Raw genomic sequence first — 19,770 nt, forward strand, 5'->3', positions numbered from 1 at the left:
TGTTGAAAACAAGGTCTGGATGCGAAGTGGTTAACACATGCAGCAATTTTGGTAGCAATAACATGTATAGGGAATTTGGCACAAAATTACGCATAAATTACACATAAATTCATGCATAATTACGAATGCTTACAATTATATGTAAAATTACGCTTTTCCTCAAAATTTTGCATCATGATTACTATGCGTAATTGCGAATTTACGCATAGGCGTAATTTCTGCTCATCCCTAGTGCGTAAAAAGTGCTCAAGAACTTTACCGGTATTTACGCGAGCGATGTGACGTCCGGCTGCGAATTCTATACTTACTGCCCAGGTCTCTCTCCTTCTTTTCAGCCCGCTTCCACCCGTGTATGTGCACAACTGTATTGTGCATGTGCGAGTAAAATTTGTGCATGCTGAGTAGCAGGAAACCAGACGAGCATGGAGGAGAAAGACATGCACAAGGGGATTCATGCTACTGGGCATGTGCAGACCATACTCGCCATAGCCACGAAAGCATATCCAACAAGCTCTTTTTGAATTTGACTAGAGGGACCCAGCACAGGAACGATGGGCACCAGGAGGATCAGGAAAGTCTCTGGACTATCCAGAAGCTTCCTTCTACAGAGTTTCTATTTTATTTTATTTTTACTTCAGGTTCACTTTAATCACTTACAGGTTGTGTTCCCCTCATGGACCAGAGCAGTTTTCACCTTTTAGCGCTCCGTTAATTCATTTCAATAACTTTATCACTACTTATCACACCAAAATTATCTATATCTTGTTTTTTTTTCACCATTAATTAGAATTTCTTTGGGTTGTACTTTTTGCTAAGAATTATTTTATTATAAATGGGCATTGCAACAGGAATAATAATAATAAAAAATTGAAAAAATGCATTATTTCTCAGCCATTATACTTTTAAAATAAAACCTGCTACTGTGAATAAAACCCACATATTTTATTTTTCCTTGTTAATACAACATTTAAATTGTGTCCCTAGTGCAATGTGTGGTGGCAATATTCTGAAATAAAGGTGTATTTTTTTCAGTTTCGCATCTGTTTATATTATATCACTAGCCCTTATTTGCAAAATAAAAGTAATATGCCCTGATGACAGACATATTAAAAAAGTGAAGTCCCTAAGGTAACTATTGATGTATTTCTTTTTTTAAATGTCACTTTTTTTACAAGGGGTACTAAGGGGTTAATTAATGGGGGATTTATTTTTATTTAATTGTATGTATGTATGTAGTGTGTATTTAATGTGTATGTTTACTATTTGGCAACTAGATGCCCCCCCCCCACACACACACACACACACACACACTTTCTTCCTGTGTACTGTGATCATGTGATCAGTACACAGGAAGTGTCGTGTATGCCTTTTTACTTTCCCTTTGTTAATGACCACCGGCATCTTAACACTGATTATAGGCACTTTGATTAGTTTTGGGAACACCTGTTCCCATTTACAGATCAGTGCATTAACTGGTGGTGACTAGAACACACAAAATATATATACATATATATATATATAATACATAAGATACATGCTCCTGAGGCTAAGATGAAGTCTCAAGGGACATAGATATATTGTCGCCAAACCAGGAGCTGGTTAAAGTGTACTTGTAGGGAAAATAGTTTTTAGATAACTCAAAGATCAGTCATTTTCAATGTGGCATTAATAAAATATCAGTATAAACAGTAACACTTGTGTAATGGACATTACACACAGATACATATTTCAGAGCACAATTAGTTGCAGGTTTTATTTGCTTTAATCTTTATTGATTGTCATAGAATGTTATACAGATAGTAATGACAGCAGTAATGCAGCAGATATGTACAAAGTAAGAAAAACAGTTTTTTTGCTCTACATTTCATTATTGCACATTCTTTATTATGCATAATTACATAATGTCAGCGGACTACACGGCCTGCAGATCGTTTTGTTGAGTTTTAAAATGGAGAAAACAAGTTCAGCATTGCAGAAAAGAATCCTGTCCTGAATAGGAATGCTCGGAAATGCAGATTTAGCGGAAATTCGGATTTCCGCCAATGCCAATTACCAATTCTGATTTCCAATTTCAGTTTTCCCAGTTCTCAGGAGTTTTTTTATCCTTTGATCATTTTTTGTATTCTCTGATTGACCAAATACTTCCGAGTTGACTCTGCATGCTCTGATTGGTCCAGTGCTTCCGAGTTCTGTGATTGGGCGAAAATTACAGTAATGCTGTATTCCCACAGAAATCCGATTAGCGATCAGAAATGCAGAAATGTAAAATTCCACTAAATCCGAACTCCTAGCACTGAACACAGATTACAGAAAACGGGACACTATCCGTGCGTAGCGTAGCAATATGGGGTGCAGAGGTTGTGACCGTAACGGGGCCCCTGAACCAGAATGGCCCCAAGGGGTCCACCCTCAACCGCAATTTTAGCTTTCTATTGGTCCTGTGCTGCTAATCACTTCTATAGATGTTTTGAATAGGAATAATCCCCTTCTTGCACCTCTGACACTGAGGTCCTTGGCAGGTTTTGGTGCGCCATATCAATTGTTATGTATAGAGCGCTTGGGGATGGGCAATGCAAAAGTTGCACCAGGGCCCATGGCTACCTAAGCTACGCCACTTACAGGCATGCTTATTATGGTATGTTTCCTCTAAAAGCACTTTACCATAACTGATTTATGGTGACAATATGAGAACCACCACCAGTTGCTGGCCATCCACCCAGGCATTCAGCTGTCCGCCCTCACTGAGCGTGGACCCCCAGAAGATTGCTGACAATGGATTTTTAACAATCTTATCAGGGCTGCGCACCTCCTCTGCCTTCAGCACGGCTGTCCTCCCTGCTACTGCGCATGCGCGGCCTGGATTGCACGGATACTGCATTGTGATGCTGATGGAAGAGGAAATGGGCAGCCTCGATGTGCAGGGGGGCCGCTCTCGTGAGTAGGAGAACAGAGGGCACTGAGGGAAGCCGCTATAGGATCCTGAGACTTCACTCTTATTATGTAATTATCTCTTTTTGAACCTGAGCCTCAGCTCAGGTTCCCATTAAGCAATTTAAAGTGGGCCTGAACCCAGGACTTCCTCTCTGCTCTAAAAGATAAGCAACTGGATAATAATCTTAAAAGAAAAACCTTTCCTTGTTACAGCTTATAGAGCTCCTACAACTATGCTGTATTGTAATTACTTTCCAGTTTGCTGGGAGCACAGAAAGCGTTAACCTCCTGTATTTACCTATTATCTCTCAACTCGGCAGAGTTGGCAGACAGCTGGGAGCTCAAATTACACTAGCTCATTCCTTGCTGAAAAGGGAGAATTAGACAGGCTGTTCTCTATAAACACATACAGGGTGGATTTCTCTTTGTTATCCTTCTCTCCTGTGCAAGAGATTTAGGTCTGCTTAAATTTGGCACCAGCAAGCCCCAGTAAGAAATGGCAGAGCCAAAGAAGATTTTTGACTTGTTTGTGTATGCATAACAGAGTACAGAGAGTTACATGTGTTCCCTACATTGTCCAAGTCCTAAAAAAAAAAAAATAGCCCAGAGTAAAGCCTGGTACACATTTTCAATCATGATTGGCCAATCACTGAACAATTTTACCACCTACATGTAGTATGAGGGTTTATCTACACAATAGGCTCATATTAGTATTCAATATCTGTTGATATTACTACATGGAGGTGATAATATTGACCAGTGGGATTGGCCAATCATAATTTGTGCACCCTGAGCCTGGTAAACACATCAGATTTTGATTGGCGAATGTTGCCTCTTCCATGTTGTATGAAGGCCAACAGTTTCGAATACTATGAACAGAATGTGCAGATAAGCTTGCATTCTAGATGGAGGTAGAAAAATTGGCCAATCAAAATTGGATGTATATATTCACCCTTATGGTGCCCATACATGGTACAATTTAGTTTTCAATTCAAATGTGTCTGATTATTCCATTAGATTGAAAGAAATTGCATAGTTGTTTTCGAGGTACAATACACCAATGTTCGTTTGTCAGGACATACTGAAAAAAAATTATCGAATATAAAGATTTTTCCAACATGTCCGATTGGATTGTTATATAAAATAAAAGCAGACAAACAAATGGGAAAGTAATTTTATTGAAGCATCCTTGCTTTGGTTGGTTTGGCCTCTCCATTCATCCACTTAACGACTGCTTCTCCTTTTTCTGTTTTCAGTTTAATTAAACTGAAAAGCAAAATTAGGATTAATATATATAATTAAAGAGGAAGGCATTTTCTGTATTTCTGTTATATGCAAGTAAATCCTAGTGATAATTTGTCAGTTGATTAGGGTTTGTCCTCATGAATGGGTAAACGGCACGGTAATTACGCAATAGGCAATTGCGTATCATAATCATAATGCAAAATTTCAAGGAAAATTATAATTAATTTTGTATGTAATTGTAATCAATTTTCTCAAATACTACATGTCCGTTAAACAAGGTGTGTATGAGAGCTCTAGATATCATAAACTATGAATGCATTTTGCAGGAACTGATCTGTTGCATGTGTACAGTATCTTGCTAAGATTTTTATCACATGAGGTACTCAGCTTAATAGAATAGACTGTGTAGGTATGCTCTCACACTATCATACTATTATTATATAGTATTTTATATAGCGCCAACATCTTCCAAAACGCTTCACAGAGTGTGTATATATATATATATATATATATATATATATATATATCTATACACACACTAGCTGATGGCCCGGGTATGCATTTGGCTGGTTTTAGCCCCACCCTCTTTTTCTAACCCTAACACACAATTACTCAATGACCAAGTTTGTGAGCTTTTGCGTTCTTTGGCATCAATAATTTGCATTGAAATGAAACAAATCTGATTGGCTGTTTGTGGCTTCAACCCCTTTTCTAAATTTGAACCCCAGTCACCCAATGACCTACTGTACCAGGTTTGAGGCTTTTGCCATTTGCAGTACAAGAATGGCAGCAATTAAATATTCCCCTTGAAAATCAATGGCTGAATTTTGATTGGCTTTTGTAGGCTCCACCCACTTTTCTGAATATTAACCCCAGTCAACCAGTAACCAACTGTGCAAAGTTTGATAACCCTGCCATTAGCAGTGTAAGAATGGCTGCTGTTTACATTTTCTCCATGACATTTTTTTTGTCTCTGCCCACTGATGACCCGGTGTTGCCCGGGTATGTATCTGGCTGGTGTTGGCTGCCCTCACTTTTTCTAACCCTAACACACAATGGGGCATATGCAATTCACTTTATCTCCAAAGTTTTCTCCTTGTTGATATTTTCACGACTTGTCATAAAATGAATTTTAAGCTACCAGCAAGCAAGAAAATACTCAAAATAAATTTGATGTTTTTTTTTTTTTTTTCACCAACTTTTGAGTACTTTTTAAATTGTAAAATGCTGGAAATCTAGTTTAAAGAGAAGATAAAAAAAATTCTCCTAGGAGATAACTCAGGTGAAAAAGTTAATAGCATATGGGCCAATTACTCAATTACCAAGTTTGTGAGCTTTGCGGTCTTTGCCATCAACAATTTGCATTGAAATTAAACAAATCTGATTGGCTGTTTGTAGCTCCCCCCCCCCTTTTCAGAGTTTAACCAATTAACCTTCCTGGACGTAAAACTTACGTCCAGGAGGCCATGTGCGCACCCGCGCGCTCCCGCGGCCGATCGCGTGCGTGCACGCGCACTCGTGGCCCGCGGTTCGTTAGTCAGGCAATCAATGAATCGGGCTATGGTGCTCGATCACTGATTCCTCTCCCCCACAGAAAAAGCGACAGCTTCTCTCGGAAGCTTCGCTTTTTCTCTCTCTAGCTTCCCCATGCATCTCTCTAAGCGTACATGTTACGCTTAGAGTGACGTCACGTAAACAAACTCATGCCATCTTGTGGCCAAAAAGTAAAACTACACCTAAATGTAAAAAAATAATTAAATACACATATATTTACATTTAAAAATTACAATTTACATTCCACCCTCCCAAAAATACCCACATAAAATGTTTAATAAAACAGTACAATTAAAAAAAAAAAAACTGTAAATATTTACCTAAGGATCTAAACTTTTTAAATATCAATGTAAAGATGAAATATTTATATTTTTTTGAAAGTATAAGCTTGTAAATAGTGATGGATGCAAAACGGAAAAAAATGCACTTTTATTTCCAAATAAAATATTGTCGCCATACATTGGGATAGGGACATCATTTAAATAGTGATATAACCGTGACAAATGGGTAAATACAATACATTGGTTTTAATTATGGAGGCATGTATTATTTTAAAACTATAATGGCCGAAAACTGAGAAATAATGATTTTTTTCCGTTTTCTTCTCATTCTTCCTGTTAAAATGCATTTACAGTAAAGTGGCTCTTAGTAAAATGTACCCCCCCCCCCCCCCAAGAAAGCCTAATTAGTGGTGGAAAAAACAAGATATAGATCAGTTCATTGTTATAAGTAGTAATAAAGTTATAGGCTAATCAATGGGAGGTAAACATTGCTCGGATGCATAAAGTGAAAATGACTGAATGCGAAGTGGTTAAAGAGACTCAGTAACAAAATGTTCAGCCTTATTTCTTCTATCCTATAAGTTCCTATACCTGTTCTAATGTGGTCTGGATCACTGCAGCCTTTGCTAGTTGCACAGTGGCTGTATTATCTCTGTTATATAATCTAATCTTCTTTCCTCTGACGGCTTTGTAAGGCTCAGGCACTCAGACAGGAATGTCCTGCTCTGCTTGTGATAGGGAGAAGCTATACACACCATCTCCACGGCCCCTGCAGGCTTTGTGTGAGTCACAGGCTTAGCTCCTCTCAGCCTATCACACTCTGGTTAGAAGTCATGTCTTTTGTTTGTAAACACTGCCAAAAACTGGCAATTACAAGCCAGGATTGCAGCAGGGAGTGGCAGAAACAGCACAGAGGGGCCCAGGAGAACATAATGAATAGAATAGTATGCTTTTTATTGTAAGAATTTTAGAGTACAGATTTTCTTTAAACCCCAGCCACCCAATGACCAACTGTACCAGGTTTGAGGCTTGTGCCATTAACAGCGCAAGAATGGCAGCAATCAAATATTCCATTTGAAAAGCAATAGGTGAATTTTGATTGGCTTTTGTAGGCTCCACCCACTTTTCTGAATATTAATCCAGTCACCCAGTGACCAACTGTGCAAAGTTTGAGATCCCTACCATTAACAGTGTAAGAATGGCTGCAGTTTACATTTTCCCAGTGAAATTTGTATTTGTCTCCACCCACTGATGACATGGCATTGCCCGCTTATGTATTTGGCTTGTGTTTGCAGTTCCCACTTTTCCTAACCCTAACACACAATTAATCAATTACTCAGTTACCAAGATTGTGAGCTTTGCGGTGTTTGGCATCAATAGTTGGCATTGGAGTGAAACAAATCTGATTGGCTGTTTGTGGCTACACCCCCCTTTCTAAATTTGAACCCCAGTCACCCAATGACCAACTGAACCAGGTTTGAGGCTTGTGTCATTAAAAGTGCAAGGATGGCAGCAATTACATATCCCCTTGAAAATCAATAAGTGAATTTTGATTGGCTTTTGTAGGCTCCACCCACTTTTTTGAATATTAATCCCAGTCACCCACTGACCAACTGTGCAAAGTTTGAGAACCTTGCCACTAACAGTGTAGGAATGGCTGCGGTTTACATTTTCCCAGTGAAATTTGTATCTTGCCTCTGTCCACTGATGACCCGGTGTTGCCGGTTATGTACAGGTCCTTCTCAAAAAATTAGCATATTGTGATAAAGTTCATTATTTTCTGTAATGTACTGATAAACGTTAGACTTTCATATATTTTAGATTCATTACACACAACTGAAGTAGTTCAAGCCTTTTATTGTGTTTTAATATTGATGATTTTGGCATACAGCTCATGAAAACCCAAAATTCCTATCTCAAAAAATTAGCATATTTCATCCGACCCAATAAAAGAAAAGTGCTTTTAAAACAAAAAAAGTCAACCTTCAAATAATTATGTTCAGTTATGCACTCAATACTTGGTCGGGAATCCTTTTGCAGAAATGACTGCTTTAATGCGGCGTGGCATGGAGGCATTCAGCCTGTGGCACTGCTCAGGTGTTACAGAGGCCCTGGATGCTTCAATAGCGGCCTTAAGCTCATCCAGAGTGTTGGGTCTTGCGTCTCTCAACTTTCTCTTCACAATATCCCACAGATTCTCTATGGTGTTCAGATCAGTTGGCAGGCCAATTGAGCACAGTAATACCATGTTCAGTAAACCATTTACCAGTGGTTTTGGCACTGTGAGCAGGTGCCAGGTCGTGCTGAAAAATGAAATCTTCATCTCCATAAAGCTTTTCAGCAGATGGAAGCATGAAGTGCTCCAAAATCTCCTGATAGCTAGCTGCATTGACCCTGCCCTTGATAAAACACAGTGGACCAACACCAGCAGCTGACATGGCACCCCAGACCATCACTGACTGTGGGTACTTGACACTGGACTTCAGGCATTTTGGCATTTCCCTCTCCCCAGTCTTCCTCCAGACTCTGGCACCTTGATTTCCGAATGACATGCAAAAGTTGATCAATGAAAATAAAACACAAAGTCATGAGACATGACACTCCCCGCCTGAAATCTTTTAGATTTCACAATACACAAAGTATTATTACACTAAAGTTCTTGGAATAACTGTCCAACCTATGGGTCTGGTGATCTGAAAAATAAGAAATATAAAACAATGCAATGGTAAACAGCATCAACTATAAAGTTTAAGGCCAAAACTTAGTGGCCATTAGTCAACAAACGTGAGTCATGAAATAGCTTGAAGAAACCCATCTTCAGGCTGGGGAAGCCGCACTTGGCCAAACTTCCACCACCCTATTGTAATCCAAGTAGAAAAGTATACAAGAGTTCTACGGTTGTCATGACGCCGTGATGTATATAAGGAAACAAAGTCCCTTTATGTGATGTCTTCCCTTGGCAAAGGAAGCGCCAATTCTGTAACTGGTTGGGATGAGATTTGCTCTGAGCCGTAGGAAATATTGTAAGCTCCTGAGTTCCTGAAGTAGATAACTGCTGCTATGATTTCAATCAATGCATTGGGTGAAATGTGGATTTTCCTTCTGGTAAGAACTGTTAGGGAGCTGATAGCATAACACAACGGGGCCTGGATTTGCTGTAATGCCTCCAGAGATTTCTTCCATGTCTCTGATCGTTGTTTCCAATTGGGTAATGAAGTGTCCCAGTCTATATTTCCTACAATGAACTGTCCAAGCAGTATCTTTCCTTGAGTCATGACAGGGGTTATGAACTCGAGAGGGTCATAGTTGGTGTTCACTACAGTACAAGTAAAGAAAGATTGGGTCTCGATCTGCATTTTAGGCCAATTGGCCAATTTTTATTCGTAGAACCACAGTGCTAGAGCACAACGTTTCGACCAGATGGTCTTTATCAAGTGCTTGAATCATCTTGAGCAAATTTATTGACCATGAGACTGAGAGCTTGTCTATGTTCCCTTGAAGGTATTTGTTTACTCTCTTCACTTGTTGAATGAATCACTGTTGATCCAAGGGTGTCATCCCAGGACAGAAAGGTGTTCACGTTACTCTTTTGGTCATGCTGCCACTTGCTGTAGTTCAGCTTCTCCTTTTCCTGTTAACGGTGTGGGCATGACTCAAGATAAGTGTTGCGACCATTTGGCAAGATGCAGGCCTTGAATGAGGAAACATTGGTATGCCTTTTCATGTTGTCTATGCAAACATTACCTATGACAACCCACCCTAAGTCAAGACGCTGGGCAAATGGAGCATTGTCTGGACCAATTATTTGCTGGTGCACCTTGTGCACCTTGAGGATGTCTCTGCCGAGCAAGAGCAAGATCTTTGCATTTTTGTCCAGGGCTGGTATTTCACTGGCTATAGGCCTTAAATGAGGTTGATGAAGAACAGCTTCAGGAGTAGGAATTTCTTCTCTATTAAATGGAATCTGGTGACACTCCATGAGTGTTGGTAAAGGAAGCTGTAGATTGCCCTGAAGAGAAGATACCATCAGTCCACTGGTTCTTTTTCCAGAGACCTCTGTAATGCCACTACAGGTCCCTAGGGTATAATGATAAAGTTCTCCCTTGAGGTTGAAATGATCAAAGAGTTCTGACTTAGCTAGCGATTGATTACTCTGATCATCGAGAATAGCGTATACTCTTAGAGTCTTTTCTGGTTGGTCGCTGGGGTATACATTGACTAAACATATCTTTGCACAGGACTTGGCATGGAGATTATTACCGAAGACCTCTGTGCATGAAGATGATACTGATGTGATAGGTCCTGTTTGACTGGCACTCTCCCCCACCATGCGCCGTTACTGGGGAAGAATCTGCAGGCTGTGTATGATTGAGCTGAGATGGATGGAGTGCTCGTACATGATCTTCACAGCTGCAGTCTTTGCACTTAATGGGAATTTTGCAGTCCTTGGCAAGGTGCTCAGTAGAAGCACAACATCTGAAACACACTCCAAATCTTTTTAGAAGCTCCTTGCATTCTTGAAGTGGTTTCTTTCTGAAGCCAATAAACTTTTTGAGGGCATGTGGTGCCTTGGGAATAGGACCTAGGCAATTAGGGTCTTCAATCTTGTCACCCAGATTGCTTTCAACTGGAGTAGTTGAAGGTGCGGGGAGGACATCAGTCTTCTTTACTGATACTGGAGATTTGCGGCTTGTATAGTCGGGGTGAGAGCTGTCAGATTTAGCGGGAGACGGACCAGGGGAATTGAGTTGCCAGTAGGAGAAGCTTGGATCATACTTGATCTCTGTAATGTCTCTGATGAACTCACAGAAGTAAGAAAAATGAGGAAAGGAGACTTGATACTGTCTTTTGTACCTTGACCCTAATCCAGACCACTTCTCTTGAATATTGTACGGCAGCTTGGAAACAATGGGATTCACTCCCTGAGATGTGTCCAAGTAACTGAGGCCTAATAGGCGAGTGTCTTGCTTAGCCAGCTGGAGTTCTAGAAAGAGGTCACTGAGCTCCTGAAATCTCTGGCTGTCTTTGCTGGATATGTTTGGAAAGTTCTTCAAACGTTTGAACAAGGCATTTTCTATAACTTCAGGGCTGCCAAAGCTCTGCTCTAGTTGGTCCCAAGCAGCTTTGAGGCCTCCTGTAGGATTACAGAGGTGGACAGATCTGAGTCTCTTTATACGTTCTGAAGATTGTGGGCCTAGCCACCGGATTAGAAGGTCTAGCTCTTCAGCTGCAGTGATGCCAAGGTAACTAATTGCACCTTTGAAAGCATATTTCCAGGCTATATAACTCTCCGGCTGATCATCGAACTTTATCAGGCTTGTCTTGGTAAGCTCTCGGCGAATCATGAACCTAGCAAACTTTGACATATCTGTTCTCTCTGACTTTGGGAAAGAGTTTGTAGGCTGAGTGGCATTGAATGCATTATTTGTGGAATTGTGGCGAACAGATGCTGGGATATAAGAGACTGCATAGGCATTCAACTCAGGAGCTGGTTTAATGTCAATAGGCCTAGTCTCATGTGAATGTGGAACTGCTGGGTTGGCAGGAGTTTGATGACTTGCTGGCAAATAAGATTGCACATGAGCATTTAAGTGCTGAGCTTGCTGAGGCCAAGGTTCACTGTGGCATATGAGGAAGGATCAGGATGGCAAGTAGGTAATGCACTGTATGTAATGCACTGTAGTGATCTTCAGTATGAGGTGGGGCGGAAGAATCAGTCTTCCGTTGCTCTGGAAGAATGTTTGTATTGCCAGGCACATCTGAAGCAATCGAAGGTTCACTTTGATGGTTTAGAACATAGTCTCTAGTTAGTTTAAGGGGATCCTCCTCATGAATATCGCTTAAAATTGTATTAACCTCATCGCACTCATTGGCAGCTTGCTCTAGAACCTTCAGCCTTACCATTGCTGTGGCGTGTGCACATTGATGTTCCAGGATCGCTATTTCTGCCTTTTTGCGAGCTGCATCGATTTCCATTTCTGCTTTTCTTTGTGCAAAGGCAGCCTGTATTTTAAGGGTTTCTGAATCTGCACGTGCCTTTATAAGTTGTTCGCTGATGCTTGAATACTTTGATGATCGTGACTTTGATCGATTTGACTGCTTGCTGGAAACAAATGTGTGAGATTGTGCTTTGCGAAGTTGAAAGATTTTGGCCTCTGCCTTAGTCTGAATTTGTAATATTAGGCTTTCTTTTTCAGAATTTGAAAACATCTTAGTTCATTTAATGAATCTTCTGTATTTAGTCTTTGCACAATCATTATGTAATTTTAAATTACATCTTTGTACTGTTGAAATGCTTAAAGGAATACTGTAGGGGGTCGGGGGGGAAATGAGTTGAAGTTACCCGGGGCTTCTAATGGTCCCCCGCAGGCATCCTGCGCCCACGCAGCCACTCGCCGATGCTCCGGCCCCGCCTCCGGTTCACTTCTGGAATTTCAGACTTTAAAGTCTGAAAAACACTGTGCCTGTGTTGCCATGTCCTTGCTTCCCTGAGCCCCTTTCATGTGTCACTAGACTGCAGACTTAGATCTGTGCTTTCCTCTTGCACTGACTGGAGTTGTGCCTCACCCTCTGCAGACTCCTCTTGAGACATCATGACAGGCAGCTAGAACAGAGCAGAGGGGAAAGGCCTGCAGCTGTGTGAGGTAGGTGAGCTGTGTCAGAGCTGCAGCTGTCCTTTTCACACACATTGATGATTTGGGCTGACACTGTTAGTGCCTGACTGTATGCTGCTGGAGCTGTAACTGGCTTACAGCTCTGCGAGACAGTTTCTTCTGTTATGGCAAGTCGTCTTTTACTGTTCTGACTCGGCTATGCTGGCAGTGAGTGTAGATATTACTGAGACAGCTTACTATGTGTGTATGACTGACCTGTAATAGTATGGCTCACTCCTTTACAGTCTCATCAGACAGCTTATCTCATTCAAATTGACACGAAGAAAGGTCCAAGTGTTTATTGTTCACACTCCAGATCTTGTAAATGAACAATTCAATAGGTAAAACCGATACTTTGACCAGGTAAAGAGAGACTTCTGGATACAGTCATGTACTGGCATAAAATGGCTCCTCACAGCAGAGTGGGAGGAGTTAAGCATCACAAGTCTAACTACAGGAGCTGAGAAGGGGAAAATTATACAGTACAATAAATCTCTGCATTAAAGGGAAGGTTCAGGGTTAGGCAAAAAAAAATCAAAATCAAAATCCACTTACCTGGGACTTCCTCCAGTCCGTGGCAGGCAGGATGTGCCCTCGGCGCCGCTCCGCAGGCTCCCGGTGGCGCAGTACGGCCCGGAATACATCTGATGACATCAGTGCGCCCGCGTGAAATGCAGATTGGAGCACAGAAGAAGCCCGACCTGGCAGCCGGACGGGCCAGGTCGGGTCGGCCATCGGAGACCACCGGGAGCCTGCGGAGCGGCGCCGAGGGCACCTCCAGCCTGCCACGGGCTGGAGGAAGCCCCAGGTAAGTGGATTTTGATTTTGATTTTTTTTTTGCCTCACCCTGAACCTTCCCTTTAACAAACAAGGTTAATGGACAGTAGGGGGCAGCAGAGTGTCGATACAGAGCAATGAAAATGAATCACAAAGTCGTGGGACATGACAGCTGTCATAGGCTGAAGCCTATGGCAGCCGATCACGCTGATTGGCTGGCGCGGGGGGGAGGGGGGGAAGGAGGGAGGGATATAAATTAAATTTTAAAAAAAGGCAACATTTATTCAAAAATTTATAAAATAAATATTTATAAAAAAAAACAACAGAGAGCTCTGTTGGTGGGGAGAACTTGTATGCTGAGTTGTGCAGCCCTGCAGCTAGCCGCAGGGTGACTGATGACGGAGCAGCGCGCGCAATCTCCTGCGAAACCCTGCTCCAGGACTTGACGCCAATTGGCATTAGGCAGTCCTGGGGCTTCCGCCGCATTCACGCTCATCGGCGGGACACGGTCCTTAGGAAATTAAAGGAAACCTAAAGTGACACTAAGGTCCCCAGTTTATCTTACCTGGAGCTTCTTCCAGCCCACTGTGGTCATCCTGGCCCCTTGCTGTTTCTCCGCTCTTCCTCCTTCAGCCGCTGTGCCTGTCTGAAACTAAGCTGCAGGCGTGGCCCCAGTTGGGGCTGCGAATGTGCAGTAGCCCATGACTAGCTGAGTCAAACAGATTTTGGAAGGGCACAGCAGCTGAACGGAGAAGAGCAAAACAATGTAAAGGGACCTGGCCAATTACAGGGGCTAGAAGAAGTCAAACTGGCCACCTTAACATCACTTTCAAGTAAACCAGAGACGCTGACAACAAAATATTTCATACTTACCTTCTTCCAGCCCCATAAGCACTGTTGAGCCCCTCCACCAACCTCTCGTGCTTCCGTTCAGTTGCAATCAGCCCCGGTAACAGGCTAAGTTGCGTCAGACCAGGGTCTTCTGAATGACGCGACAGAGCCAGTTACTGGGGCTGATTGCGTCTGAACGGAGGCGCACGGGAGGATGGCGAGGGAGCTGTGCTCATGGAGCTGGAGGAAGCCCCAGATGTTTGTTGTCAGCGTCTCTGGTACACTTTAAGTTCCCTTTAATACTGTATATACTAGTTCTAAGCTCTGTATACACATGATATTTTTTTGAGAAAACTGTTAGTGTGGGGTCCCCCCTTACCAAGCCTCTTTAACCTCCTTAGCAGTAACCCCGAGTCAGGCTCGAGATGGAAATCCACAGCTCAGAGTGGTAACCCCGAGCTGGATCCATGGGAGGTGTGTAATGTGCAGGTCTGCCACAGATCTATCTAGCAGTATGATTTTAAAGATCTGAGATGAGATGAAAAACTAACTATAACAAGTAATTTGTCTCTATATATCTTATCTAAAGTTTAGATAGTTTACACAGCAAATCTAGCTGCAAACAGCTTCAACAGTATATGATTATTGATCAGGTCTTGATAAAGCCTCAATGGTGAGGCTAAACAATCATCGACCGTGATTCCTCCGCACCTCCCACTGACCTCTCACCATATGCTGGATCTCTGTCGTGTGGATATGATAAGTACTTTGTATCTATTTTTACTGCAGCCTTGTGAATTAAAGTTGGTGGAATTTTTATAATACAAGTGAGCTGCTCCTGGTTCCTTTGCTTAGATTGTGGAACAGTATATGATCCTGTGAAACAATGAGAGCTGCCATGTTCTGTTTGTTATCATTACACAGGCAAGCTGCTCTGCATCTCCAGCCCTCAGCCTGTGAAAACTCCACTCCCCTCTCCTCCTCCTCTCTGAAATCTCTGGCTAGTAAAACCTCCTCCTCCTCTTCCTGCCCAGACTGAGCTCCCATAAGCCCTTGCTACATGTGTCTGAGAGTGTCAAGGCACTGGAGAAGCTGTGGGCGATGCTTGTTTAGTTTATAGGGAATTCGAGTATTCAAACAACAACACAAAAGTACTGGGCTCGAGGAATGCTCTATAAACTATATGAAAGGAACACAATTATGCAATGAGTAAAAGATTATCGCGGATCCACTTTAAGGTCTAAAAGCTTATGAAAAAAACTGCACCGCTTTTAGACAGTACAATCTGAAAATAATCATACCGCTAGGGAGGTTAACACCTTTATTCTGTTTAACAGCTCTGGTGCCCTGAATACCATGCCCATTTCCCAAATTCTGAACAATTTCTTGCCCATGTTCTCAATTATTCAGGGGTTCACTTCCCTTACTTTGGCATTTATTTACCTGTTGCTCCTTTCCATACTGCAAACGGGGACTGGGCACCTATTTTTCATTTCCAGCATACCTTTTCCCACACTCTGAACTTATCCTCAATCAGAGCAGAACATCCTCTCCTTACACTTTTACATGTCCATTTTTGGTACTTTGGGCATCACTTCCTGGCTTCCCTTTTTCCCACACTCTGAACATTCACCTGCCATGATTAGGACCTCATTGTTTCATTTTCCCATATATCCTACACTCAGGTTTCTTTTCACTCAATTCCCATTTCCCACACTCTGAGCAGGTACTGTTTAACGACTATCCAACACCACAATTTCATCCTTCACATTTCCCACATTCTGAACATTTCCTGCCACAGACTTTTGATTTCTTCCCATACTCTGAACAGTCACACACTCAGAACATTACCCATAACCTCAACTTTGGAGCTACTAAAACATGCCCTGGTGACAATAAACGTACCCTTCTGAATTAGTTAACATATTTAAATTTGCCACTGGGGGTTGCTCATTGGTTTTAACATTGACCAATAGGCTCCCTCCATCTTAAGGGATCCCATTTGTCAGTGTAAAAAACAATGGGAAACCCTGATAGCAAATGTAAAGATACTTTTGCTGGGGTTTCTCTTCAGTGCAAGACACTGTCAAGGGTTAACGTGTGGCAGCCAGTGGGTGTAGGTGGCATAGGCAGCCCTCATGGCAGGGTGCTGTGGGTGCCCTGGTGCAGCGAGGGCAAAATATGTCTTACAAACTTGGTTGCAAATACAAGACAATCATCTTACCGCATAATTTATTTTCACAACGGCCTTTGCACTTGGAACAACTTTTTCCCTTTGCATACGGTTTTTTATCCTTAGTCCCAGAATTTCCTCTGTATTACAGAATAACATGAAATAGCATTAGGCAATGTACAGTATATACGAGCAGACAGTGGTGTAGCTAAGGAGCTATGGGCCCCAGTGTGAGTTTTACATTGGGCCCCCAAGCACTCTATATATAACAGTTGATACAGTGCACCAAAACCTGCCAGGCAAGGACAACCACAATTTCTGAGGTGCAAGGAAGAGATGGGGAACGGTGTGGTAATGATTACTACCATTCAAAGCATTTATAGAAGTGATTTTACCTCACAGGACCAATAGAGAGCTAATACTGTGGTTGAGGAAGGGCCCTACAGTGCCCCTCTGGCCCAAGGTCCCCAGTGCGGTTGAGACCTCCCTATTGCTACACCACTGTGAGCAGAACATAATACAGTGGTCTGGCCAATGAGTAAAGGCATTTTCTAATCATATCAGCCAATGGGGTTGATTCACTATAAAAAATTGTCTACCTTATCAGAGTTAACATGTCTTATCAGGGTTAACGTGCCTTATCAGGGTAGCAGAGCAACTGCTATGAACTTATGCCTGCTAATTGGCAATGACAAGAGCTCCACTCGTCCTGCCCTGAGCTCCTGCGGGTCCAATCACTTTAAAGGACATTATCCCCGCACTTTGATTGGCCCAATAGGCTGCCTGTCAAGTTTCCTGTCAAGTGACAGGCAGCCTATTGAGCCAATCAAAGTGTGAGGATAATGTCCTCTAAAGTGATAGGACCCACAGGAGCTCAGGGCAGGATGAGTGGAGCTCTTGCCATTGCCAATTAGCAGGCATAATTTTGCAGTGCTCCCTCTGCTACTCTGATAAGGCACACTAACTCTGATAATACACGTTAACTCTGATAAGGCATGCTACTCTGATAAGACATGTTAACTCTGATAAGGCATGCTATTTGTTATTGTGAATCAACACCAATGAGTGATGGGCACCCCGGACCCATCAGCAATGAAGTAATGGAAACTCCCATCATATCAGCCAATGAGTAATGGGCATTCCCAGTCATATTGGCCAGTGACTAATGGGAACGCTTATCATATTGGCCTGGCCAATGAGTAATGGGCAGTCCCGATCATATCGGCCAATGGGTAATGGGCACTCACAGTCATATTGGCCAGTGACCAATGGGAACTCTTATCATGTCGGCCTGGCTAATGAGTAATGGGCACTCCCGATCATATTGGCCAGTGTTTAATGGGAAGTCCTGATCATATTGACCAATAAGTAATGGGCACTCCATATCATAATGGCCACTCCCAATCACACCAATTACTAGAAAGCTAGAAAAGTACAAGGAACAAGCACAACTCCAGCAGATCAGCAAGTCTACTTGTCTCCAAGTATGCTGTAGAATCCAAACTAAATATGTTGGCTGCCTATATCAGCACATATTTTGGAAAACATCTCTGCTACCCATGCGGTTGCTACTCGAAAGATAGGAGGCTACAAACGCAGGGCGATGGTAACAAGAGAAGGTGTACCAACAAGCACATCGATTTGTAAAGTAATAATGTATGATTCATTTTCCCACTATTTTGGAACCACGGCAGTGTGAGCCCCGTGGAGTTTGTTTACACATCACCATTGCCTGATTGTCCTGCCATCTTACGAACTTCCTATTATCTGTTAATGTCTTTCCTTGAAAAAGGGACCCAGCAAGGTTCCAAAACATTGGCTGGATTACTAAAACACTACTGCTTTACATACTGGACTTCTTGCTGGTATACCCGTTCTTGATCTCCTACTGCTAGGTGACGCTATGCCCCTTTATAGTGCACAGCACCCTCCACACTTTGGCATTTTACCAAATTGGTGTGCAGTGTTCCACCACCCACCACACATATCAAGACTTTTTTTCCATGAGCAGCTAAAGGAGGTGAATTAGTCAGGTAAGCATGCATCGAAAAAGAGCCCCCGGTAATTTGGGTGCCCAGAAAAGCCGATAGTAGAATATCAGCGTATTGAATGATATTCTTCTATTAAAGTGGAAAAACAATAATAAGATAACAGTATTAAATATATTTTACTACAGCTAAACCTAAACCCATTCTCACACTGAACGCTCCCAAAACCGATGCCTAGCCTTAACCAACCACCCATGGCTAACCTTAAACACACCCCACGGCTAACCTTAACCCTCCTATCAACCCCCCCCCCCCCCCACAGCTAGCCTTAAAACCCCCCACCGCCCACTGTTTACCTTAACCCTTCCCCTATGGCTAACCTTAACCACCCACCCCCTGCAGGTGCCCAAATTTCCCCTCCTTACGATGATTCAATGGGGGCCCAAAGTTCCACAGTAGAGGGTGACCTAATTTAATGTTTCTGTCAGGTAACACCACTGCATGTCAAGGGCTTGATTCACAAAGCGGTGCTAACCTACTTAGCACATCTAAAGTCTTTAGACGTGCTAACCAGGGTGCTAAGTAGGTTAGCACCGAATTATCTGATTCAGAAATTCGGTGCTAACCTACTTAGCACCCTGGTTAGCACGTCTAAAGACTTTAGGGGCTTGATTCACAAAGCGGTGCTAACCTACTTAGCACGTCTAAAGTCTTTAGACGCGCTAACCAGGGTGCTAAGTAGGTTAGCACCGGATTTCTCAATCAGATCGCGCGCTAACTTTGCGCGCGCAAAGTTTTACGCGCGCAAAGTTTTATGCGCGAAAACCTTGTTTAGACGTGCTAAGGGGGTTTTCACAGGCGTGCTAACAGTTAGCACCGCTTTGTGAATCAAGCCCTAGATGTGCTAAGTAGGTTAGCACTGCTTTGTGAATCAAGCCCCAAGTGTGAAACGTGCGGTGCTACCAAACACTGCCATTTGGCTGCATGTAATGGAACATGCACACACAAGTATGGTCGGTAGCCAACAACCAAGATGGGATTAATACTCACGCTGGACAGTAGTGGCAGACGTAGAAGTGTGGATAGTCCAGGTTTTCACACTCTGCATAAGCACACCCAATGAGATACGAATCGGACCAAACAACCTGAACAAGGGGAGAGAATAAAATACAAGAACGTCACAGAAAAGGATGGAATGGTTGAGAGACTGTACCGTGAAAAGAAGTCAAGTCAGCAGTGGCACAAATTAATCTATATTCATCTTTGTCAAGCTAGTTCTGGTGAGCAGCTGTGTTGTGCAGTGACTGTGTGCTCCAGCCACCGAGAGCTGAGAATGC

At 42.5% G+C, this 19,770-nt stretch overlaps 1 protein-coding gene across 1 annotated transcript in view; it reads right to left on the reverse strand.

The window, feature by feature from the left end:
• Positions 1-1,810: 1,810 nt before the first annotated feature.
• Positions 1,811-19,770, reverse strand: part of LOC137504639 (allurin-like) — a 98,349-nt gene continuing 80,389 nt past the window's right edge. Inside the window, exons 7-9 of the mRNA XM_068233220.1 lie at positions 19,484-19,578; positions 16,497-16,585; positions 1,811-4,197 (exon numbers count right to left, since the gene is read on the reverse strand). Of these exons, the coding sequence (XP_068089321.1) occupies positions 4,193-4,197; positions 16,497-16,585; positions 19,484-19,578 (189 nt within the window). The 3' untranslated portion in view covers positions 1,811-4,192. The remainder of the gene's footprint in view (positions 4,198-16,496; positions 16,586-19,483; positions 19,579-19,770) is intronic.

The sequence above is a fragment of the Hyperolius riggenbachi genome, chromosome 4, assembly GCF_040937935.1.
Source record: "Hyperolius riggenbachi isolate aHypRig1 chromosome 4, aHypRig1.pri, whole genome shotgun sequence".
NCBI lineage: Eukaryota > Metazoa > Chordata > Amphibia > Anura > Hyperoliidae > Hyperolius > Hyperolius riggenbachi.